At 44.1% G+C, this 10,167-nt stretch overlaps 1 protein-coding gene across 1 annotated transcript in view; it reads right to left on the bottom strand.

Annotated features, from left to right (window-relative positions):
* The window catches only part of LOC131692785 (activated Cdc42 kinase-like), a 102,850-nt gene that overhangs the window by 529 nt on the left and 92,154 nt on the right, over positions 1-10,167 (bottom strand). Inside the window, exon 8 of the mRNA XM_058980052.1 lies at positions 26-1,507. Coding sequence (XP_058836035.1) covers positions 26-1,507 — 1,482 coding nt within the window. The remainder of the gene's footprint in view (positions 1-25; positions 1,508-10,167) is intronic.

Here is a 10,167-nt window from a genome sequence, read left to right as displayed (position 1 = left end):
GATTGACACGTTCAACAATACTCACATTCTTTCCCAACACTTTGGACATAATTCGAACTTCATCCGATTCCAGGCCACGGACACGACCCTTCGGCTTCTCAGCAAACTCCAGCAGATCTTCACAGCTTACATAGTTAATGGACTTTTTCAGATCACCCTCGGCGATGGATACCGGCGAGATTGGTCCATCGACGTCATCCGTCTGGATCGCAACGGGTACTGGTGGTGGCGGCGGCGGTGGAGGTGCCATTCGACCAGTGCTGTAAGATTCTGCAATGGCAGCGTTGAGCGTAGGGGCAGGTCCCGCTGGAGGAGGTGGCGATCGTAAAATTGACTTTTTATCGACACTTTTCGTGTCGACCATGTCGACATTGCGTAGGACATCTTCGACCAGTTTAGTCGACTTTTTGCTTTCGATATCGTACAGAGCACTGTTGAAGCTATCCACGACGTCGATCGAGGATGATGGCGAAGAAAGATCGGGAACTTTGTCGGCGTCATTCTCCAGAATCGATTCACAGTGTAGAGAGGCAGTGTCCACGTTGAGGTGGTGGTTGTTGTTGAATTGATGGGTCTGGTAAATGTCCAGGTTTTCGTAGGTTGGATCACGGTGCAGAGATTGTCGACTGGCTGCATCCTTTTCATTACGACGTCGGGTAAGGATCGTGCTGGTAGCTGGAATTGTAGCCGGCAGTGTAGTCACCTGCGGGATAGGCTTCAAGTTGGGGAAGTTGTTCTCGACGAACTCTTTTCCGTAGGAGTTTTGCGATAACGAAGTGTTATTGTTAACGTACGAATGGCCAATTTCGTTGAGTTTCGATGAATCTGATGATGATTTTTGAAGTACATTGTTCGAATCTAGATTGACGGAGTCGTCATGTGGCACTGTGAACACATCGGTTTTCTCTTCGATCGGGGTAACTTGGGTGACCTTGTTGAGAGTTCGTTGCAAACCGGATGCAGGTATGATCAGTGGATGCTTACGTACGTGTCGTTTCGGGTTGGCTGCTATTATCTTGTTGCGGTCACGTGGCGGTAGTGGAATCGGATTCGCACATGCTTCTCCTCCAATCGCTGCATTGTTGTAGGTGTATTCAGGGCTTGTCAGATAACTCGGGCTCTCGCAGGATCCGTCCTTGTCATCTAGCGACACCAAATGCTCCTCCACACTGGTCTGGGTTTGAATTTTGAGTCGTGGTCGAACGACGGGAAAATGTTTGCTTCTCAGCATACGCAAAGGATTGGAATCGTCGTCCGGGTTTTCGTTGGAAGATGTTGGTCCCGGGGACTTCGGGGCTGGATGAGATGGCGGTGTCGTTAGGTCGATTTCCTTAAAGCGAAAGCTTCCTGTGCCGGAGCTAAACGAACTAGCAGCACTTGTGTTGAATCTTGACCGCGGAAGAGTTGATGCTGTGAAACATTTGAGATCGCTAGCGAAGACACCCACCCCGTGTGGGTTCTCAACCAGGCTGTTGTACGCCTGTCGATGCTCTTCGGTGATGGTGCTCTGTAAAGTCGAATAGAAATTTCGGAAAAAAAGGAATAGGGATAGGGTAGGAGTGGCCGGTGGAAAGGAGACAGGAGCCAAATCGAAGCGCGTTCAGCGTGTTTTGTACGTGTGTTTTTAAAGGGTTAGAGGCCGAGGAGAGCAAGGATTAAGTTGAAATCAAAGTATGAACATAAGATTAATTCAGGAAAACAAACAGAAGACAACTTAATCTAACCAAAAACCGGAATAAATTAGGGCTAATCGTTTTCATTTGTAAACAACCTTTTTTTTCGTTGAGTTAGTATTTGTTAGTTGACGTTAAAGCAAAGGATAAGAAGCCAAATCAGACGTTAATTCGAACTAAAAAATTTAAGTAGTTAAAAAGTACCGGATCTGGCAACGATTCGCTGAAAACAATACAAAAACAGCTCAGCTAACACTTTCGAGAATAGTTTCTGCTTTTAATTATTTTCATTATTCATTACAATCATATGTTTGACCGATAGTTACAATAGTAATCATAGTTGTTGTTTTTATTTTCAATATTATTACTCCTTTTAACTTTAAATATCACTTTTTGTCAGTTTTTTATCCGAACATCTTCGGACAGAACGTCACAGTGTTCAGCAAATGTCTGAACTTATTGCGCTGATTCTGCCTTTGGTGCGTCTACTGATTCTGTCACTTTCTAGTGCGTTTCGATTCGAAACTGGAAATGTACGTCAGTGTGTCATAAGTATAAAGTACATAGTTGTTTGTGTGTGTATCGTCGATTGTGTGTATGTGTTTCAAGCTTGCACTGAAGTGTATGAGTTTCGGATAGGACCAAAACTTTAACCAACATTTAACGGTTTGATGCGATTTTCAGAGCAAAAAAGCGATAGTATCTAAATAGCATCAACCAACTAACAACTTGAACATCATAAAAGTTTGCTTTTTTGGCTGGAACTATTGTCCAATTCACCTTTACTACTGATTTTTTTGATGTTATGATGGTTTTCATGTTAAAAGTAATTCGCGTCCCTCTCTGCTATTTTTTTTTGGTTGGATACAGAAAAGCACTATTTGCGATGGCGATGCGCATCCTTCTGTACGTGTGTAGGAATTGTAAATATACATTTTTGTATCATACTTTGGGTAAGAGTAGTAAAGCTTTTGTGCGCATCTGTGCGACCAAGTTCTCCAATCTTTATTATAGATGTCTTTTTTAGAAAGTTATTCACAGTAAGTAATTGTTTCGTGTTTATGAGTAATGTTTCCAGTCTACTAACAACATTCTAATACATAACGTTTTTTTAAGTTTCTTGAAATCTGGACATGCTTCTTATATTACTTAGTATTTTTTTTCTTCTTGTTATTCAATAATGACCCTGCAGATGTTTTGTTATGATGAGTACGTTTGGTGAATTACCGAACCAAGTCTCGACACTGTTCTACAAAGTAATTTTAACTGTCCTTGGTTGTTCGGGAAATTTTGATTTCTGTTTGTTCCGTTTTTCTACAACTATCCACTGTCTTACACCGACTTTGCATTCGAGCGAGCACCTACCAACGATATTCTGGACAATGAAACTCGAGTCATTGATATGGTAGTGTAACTAATAGTTAATCTGTCGAAATGCGTCCAAATTGGTATCTTTTTTTCGTTCTAAGGAATCAGTATAATGCGGCGTGAAAATTGTGGAATATTCGTGTTTGACCGAACAAAAATGCGAATCTAAAATCCCTATTTTAACGCTACCATTTGAATCAGTGCTTCGAGCAGAAATGGCTGGCTCTGCTCAAACCAATGGCTACAAATGTGTAGGGTGTTAATAGAAATTGGGTAAGAATTGGCTCCCTCAAATAACAGCTTTCGACGGACTCTGAGTAGGCGAACAATAGTGGGCGCAGGAATTAAAGAACCCCAATCGAAAAAGATCAAAGGGACAGACACCAAACATTAAGCAGCGCCCAACCTGCAACGGAATGGCCAAGTCATACTCGATGGCCATCATTCCGGTTGGGTACCCTGCGAATACACTCAGCGATAAAGAACTGTATGCTATTCGATGCGCGCTGATCGATAGCATCATGGGACAGAGCTCAAGCAATACGAGACCCAAGATTAGGAAGTGCGCTTACAAACAAGGGTATCTCGAAATCGCCTGTGCAGACAAAGATACAGCTAAGTGGCTGCAGGATGCCACAGCTGCGATCATGCTCTGGGTAGGCGTTTCATTGGAAGCCGTTGAAGCGTCGCAGATTCCACAACAAGCGCTTTACATCGGGTATCTCCCCGACAGCATCGAAAGGTCGATTGAGTACATTCTCCGCCTGGTGCAGAATCAGAGCGACAATTTCTGCACAGAGCGCTGGAGGGTCGTGAAAAGAAGCACGATCCTCAAAACGGTAGAGCTCCGGTAGGTGAGGCTTCAGTGAAACTTATAACCTCCCAACATAACCAGCTGAACTACGTATTTGAAAAGGCTATAATGCGTCATTGTGTCGAAGCATTGACCCCAAAAATCGATGGCAGAAAAACACCAAAAAAATTAGCAGCATTCGCTGCATCCAAGTGAAGGTGCCACAAGCGTCCTTGCCCGGAGGTTCACCGTCTAGACATCGCTCTTCTGCGTGAACCGTGGGTAAATAAACACAAAAACTTTGCCTTAAATTCCTCAGCTTACAAGTTAGTATATTGTAAAGACCAGCCAATTCCAAGAGCTGCAGTTTTGATAAACAGAGCAATAAAATTCTCTCCAATTACAGGATTCATTCAACGAGACACCGTTGCAATAACGATGGAGGCACCGACGGCTAGCGGCAAATAGGAGATTGTGATAGCATCTGCCTACTTCCCTGGCGATACGGATTCTACCTTCTTAAATCAATGCCCATAAAGTTCTGCAAAAGCATAGACCAGCCCTTCATCATTGGATGTGATGTCAATGCATTTCACACAATATGGAGTAGCACGGATATAAATACCAGAGGTGTGTACTTTCTAGAATACCTTTCGTCAAGTGATGTCAATATATGTAACAAGGGAGTTGTACCTACATTTATGAACGCAGTTAGAAGCGTACTACACAGAGAAATAAGGAAAACAAATTAGTGTGTACTCCGCTCACACTTGGAACAGCAGCCGGGGAACGGGGAGTAAGATCCAATCTCCAGAAGATCTGGATAATGCGGAAAACGAGGATCATAACCGCCTATAATGACAGTTGCTCTTTTGTGACGAGGTCTGCATGTCGTTATGTTCTTTGGTGCAATAACTCCGAGATCCTTGATGTGAGAGTGTCTTGGAATGCTCGAGCCGAAGAAATGGTAGCGAAACTGTGTCGGATGGCGTTTCCGCGTGAACGTAACGATTGAGTAACCCGAGCAAGGGTTTAAAACTATTCTGTTTAGATCACACCACGTACTAAAGCTGTCCAGTTCCCTTTGAAGAAGCTCGGCATCGGTTTTATCCCGTATTTGTCGAAAAAATTTCATGTCGACGGCGAAAGAGAGGCGAGGTCTTCGCAATGTGATATTGACGTCATTAAAGTAGAGGAGGAACATTACTGGATCGAGATGACTTCCTTGTGGTATGCTGGATGTAGCGAAGAATGGTGCAGATAGACAGTCCTTAATGCTGATTTGGAGTTGCCTTCCATCGAGGTAGGAACGAAACCAGCGCAGAAGTTGTCCATGAATGCCGAGTTTGTTCAGCTTCGCTATTGCGATATCATGGTTGATTTTGTCGAAGGCCGCAGATAGATCCATGTAAATAGCATCGGTTTGCAATCCGTCAGCGAATCCATCCATTACATACGTTGTGAACGTTTGTCGTTGTAGATCGTTTAGGCATGAAACAGTGTTGGTCATCTGCAATGTAGTGTTTGTAGTGAAAGAAAATAGCATCTAACACAACCAGATCGAATAGTTTTGATACGGCACTTAAACACGAGATTCCTCGATAATTGTCAATGTTCGATTTGTTTCCTTTTTTATGAACTGGAAACATGTGCGCCGCTTTCCAGCAGGAAGGGAATGTTTCAGTAGTGAGTGATAGCTCGAAGACTCGCCGGAGTGGTTCAAGGCGCGTCTGCTTTGCTGTTTGTGTTCGTGGTTGAGTTGAAAGTAGTGGTTTCGTAATGCAAGTGTCTTATGCTTCGAGATTTTTTTTTAAATGCAGCTCGTTTGGCAGATTTTAATCGTCTAAGGACGGTTGATTGCCAGGGGGTGTTCATCGGTTCAAATTGTTCGATGTTACAGTAAGTTGTGTAATTTAAATGTTAAAAGGGAGGAATAAGAGATTAGTGTATACTGCAAGAGGTGGGCATTTGATAGCCCGCTTGAAAACAAAAGATCGCTGCACAATTTGCTTGAGAACAAATCCCCGGAAGAACGAGTGATAAAATAAAAATGGGTAGTCTGATAAAAGAGGTTGACCGAGCACGGTCGAGAGCGGTGTTGTTTCTCCCCGCTGTTTAGTCGAAAAAAAGGGTTGACCGAGCACGGTCGGGAGCGATATTTTTTCCCCACTGGAGGAGGAAAAAAAGCCCACGAGGGCAAGGACGGTGAAACCGTGGTCCGTAGGTGCGTTTTCCGTCGCCAATATCATCGTCGTGACATCAGTGGCCTACAAGACAAAAGTATAACGATAATCGTCAACCGTCGAAGCTATGATTACTGCCAGCATGCCAGAATTACAGACGTAGATTGTGTGCCAGAGAATTGCGGCCGAATGTGAAGATTGTTTCCATTTCGTGTTGCGATAGTCCGAAGCAAAGTGAAATACAACCCGGACTTAGAATAACATTGCCGCTACAGAAAAATTTCTCATGAAGCGCAATGGCACGACAGTGGCACAGTCCATCGGGATCTGAAACCGCAAAACGTGCTAATGGATGGCTCAGGCGACCCGGACAATTGATGACGTCAGCATTATCGGGTAAGTGTGCACATCTTTGACACTAACACCTCCCCTTATTAGCCCTTGCTAAACTGTATATTTTGGGATGATCATATATTCTCCGTATGCTTTGGGTGAAAGCCAATTTTGTTACAATGGCGCCCAACGTGGGCCCCCAGCAAACTCCGTTGCCAACCATAAGTTGGGTGTCCCGTTATTCTGCCCTTTGCTGCAAAGCAATTTTCTCCCCACGGCGACGTCGCGAGCACAACTCCTATTGTGGCAAGCACAAAACGCAATTCTCCACGATAGAGCGTGCTGTCTTCCGGACAGCGCTGTTGACTCCACTCCGGCGAACTTTTGCACCGGCTCCACCAGAAAAGATTGCCAAAAGTTTCTCCTTTTTCACGATGGACTTTCACCCGTCCGCACACTCGTGGTTTTTTTTCCTCCTCCAGCGGGGAGAAAATACCGCTCTCGACCGTGCTCGGTCAACCTCTTTTATCAGACTACCCATTTTTATTTTGTCATCCGTTCTTCCGGGGATTTGTTTTCAAGCAAATTGTGCAGCGATCTTTTGTTTTCAAGCGGGCTGTCAAATGCCCACCTCTTGCAGTACACACTAATCTCTTATTCCTCCCTTTTAACATTTAAATTACACATTTTACTGTAACATCATTTTGGCACATGGCGGTCGATAAGGTAGTTAAGAATTGTTGTTGCGCCACGTCTTGGTCAAGGCGATAACATCGTAACAGCAACCCGTGGTCTCGAGCAAATAGCTGTCCGTTGATGAATTTAAGCCACTAACATTCTGGTAGTAAACTTCGATGTTGTTGGAGGACGGATCAGGTACAGCAGAGAGCGACGCCATGTTGCCGTGTAGGAAGATCCTTTCGTCAATCCCACGAACAAAATCGGAAACGGCACACGGTAGCTTGGTCGACTGTGGTGAGGGAATCGAGGCATCCCGAATCAACTGCGTCGCGCCCCAAAATACGACTATCGTCGTCGTCGAGAGAAATGGTTGGCATCTGATAACAAGATGTCGGAGCAAAAGGCAAAAAACTGGAAGCGAAGAATACATCAGTGCTTGAAGTGTTCGGAACAGATGTATACTTGCCATTTGCGGCAGGTTGGAAGACCCTTTCACCCACCCCATACACAGAACCAGGACGACTGCTGAACGCTGGCGGCAAGGACTCGACTGTAGCGGGGGATCGAGGGCTTCCATAGTACCAACTCCGTTGCATCCTAGTATGCGATCGGCATCGATACTCCTTCACAAGGGCGGTGTAGTTGGATATAGTGGCATGGTTAATCGTTTCGGAGTCCTCTGCAGAACCATTGATGGGGCGGGTTGCATTATAGAAGTACATGCTTCTTCTGGAGGCGGTGGAAAATCAGTCGGTGGGCTCCAAATGTTCTGGGTACGGCTGTCTTCAAATTCCCTGAACAGTATGCCTTGCGACCGGCTGGGTTAAGAGCTGCATCACGGTACTTTAGGTGAACTGCAACTTTGAAAGATATGAAATTCAAAGTACTGACGTCTATAACCTTTATCTCCTCGTTACAATTTAGTCCTTCTTTAGACATTTTTTCGACAGTCTCTTTTCTCTTTGCTAACGCTAGGATGAAAGCGGGAAAGATACATCCAGAGCAACGGCACGGGAAGTGGAACCGTAACAATGCTGCTATTATCGACTAGCTTTCGACCACCAACAAGAATATTGCTCGGATCAGTGCCATCCTCGCGACGACGTTTCTGAGGTGGTCGAGAGGTACCGGAGTTTGGCCGGACTGGAGTAGCTGTTGAAACCTTTCTAGTGAGGCGCGAAATTTGCTGGTTATTTTCGGATAACTCGGCCTTTAGTTCAGCACAGACGTCATCTAGCAACACTTAGGAAGGAAGCTAGGCACCTGTTAAATAAAGCGAAGATTACAGTCAAAGCATAGGACCGATCTTACCAAATACAACACTGAGTTGCGAAAGGCTTGCAAACTATCAATGCGTGAGTTTTGCGAAAACATCAGAAACTTTCCAGAATAAGGATCACACAGATGGCCTAGTACAAGTGAAAAAAGGCGAAGGTTCTCTCACAATTGACAATAGTGAAACATTGGATGTTCTAATGAACACTTACTTTCACAGAAACTGGCGGGCAAAAATCTCTAATCCTACGAATTCCCAGCAGTGATGCAGCCCAGTATCCATTGAAACGGAGGACGGTTCTTGTCGCGCAGCAAAACAATCGGACGTTGTTGGACGTGGTCCAGTTTTTTCTTCCTCGGTTGCAGACTACTTAAGTAGTCGTTGGACCAGACCCTCCAAAACTGCTCTCGAAGCAGCTGTAGATGTTGCCAGCGTTTCAACCAACCTATGTTGCCATTGTAAAAGGCTGGTACAGGTAGCGCAGTCATTGGGCGGCTAATCAGGAATTGACCTGGAGTAATCACTTCGGGATCAAGAGGGTCACCAGATATGGCGAATAGTGTCCTGGAGTTAAGTACAGCCTCTATTTCACACAAAATAGTAACCATTTCCTCAAAAGTAAGCGTCGTATTTGCAATCACTCGTTTTAGGTGCGTCTTACATTTTACGGCAGCCTCCCATAAGCTACCGAACTCGGGTGAATCTAGTGGAATGAAATGCCATTCAATTTCAATGTATTACAGAATTGCACAATTTTATCGATTTCGGGTTGATGACGGAACATCTGGTACAATCTGTGTAGCTCGTTGTTGGCATCGTGAAAATTCGTTGCATTCAGACGCAAGTTCCCTGTGACTAATACGGCGCCGAAGAACCGCAAGAAAGGCATCACTTGTTAGATCGGACACTAACTCCAGGTGTAAAGCTTTCGTCGTCATTAAACACAAAAACCGCTATGAAGGCTTTAACAACTTTCGGCCGATGAGCTCCTTGCTTCACAAAAATCGGACCAGCATAATCCACGCCAGTGATGTTGAATGCGGGGGACGGTGTAACTCGTTGTCGTGACAAATCACCCATAAGTTGCGAAATGCCAGTTGGATTGGCGCGGAAACATTTTACACACGATCTAGTTACCTTTGGAATTGTTGATCGAGCACGTAGCAACCAAAAACGCTGTTTGACTGCCGAGAGTAATACAGCAGGTCCAACATGGAGTAGCTCTTGGTGCATATCTCGGATTAATCGATGGGTGACTGGACTAGCTTGCGGTAATATCAATTGATGTTTGGAGTCTTCAGGAAGTTGATTTGTGCATGATGAAAACCGAACCGGAATAAGATTGATCGAAGTAAGCGGACGGAAATTTTTTTCTCGCGTCATTTATCGGTGTTCGATAAAATCTTAGAAATATTTTACTTAGGCTGTGAACCATTTGGCGATTTTTTTTGTAACCTTTAGTTATTGACAGTTCGAAAGTTATTTTCTCTTGAATGGAAAAATTTAACCGAGAGAGCGAACCATTTCAAAAGTTGACATATGCATAATTATTTAGAATTGACAGCTGCGATGACCACAAGTTGGTAGAGGTGTGAATATTTGTCGATATTTTAAAATTAGTTTGTTTCTTATTACATTAAATATGACAGTCATAGCCTCGAAAAGTAAACATCCACATCATGAAATAACCCAAACAAATCTTTACACAACACGTTATCGTTTCCATCTTTATCCCTTAATTTTGTATTGAAAAATACAGCGCAAATTCGTTAGTTGGGTGTTCGCTAGTTGAGGCATGCCCCAACTAAAAGACACTCTTATGTCAAAAACTGATTGACGTTTGAATGTCATTGATTTCAA

Source organism: Topomyia yanbarensis, chromosome 3, assembly GCF_030247195.1.
Source record: "Topomyia yanbarensis strain Yona2022 chromosome 3, ASM3024719v1, whole genome shotgun sequence".
In the NCBI taxonomy this organism is placed as follows: domain Eukaryota; kingdom Metazoa; phylum Arthropoda; class Insecta; order Diptera; family Culicidae; genus Topomyia; species Topomyia yanbarensis.
The sequence above is the reverse complement of the archived record's forward strand: the minus strand, read 5'-3'. Positions and strand labels throughout refer to the sequence as shown.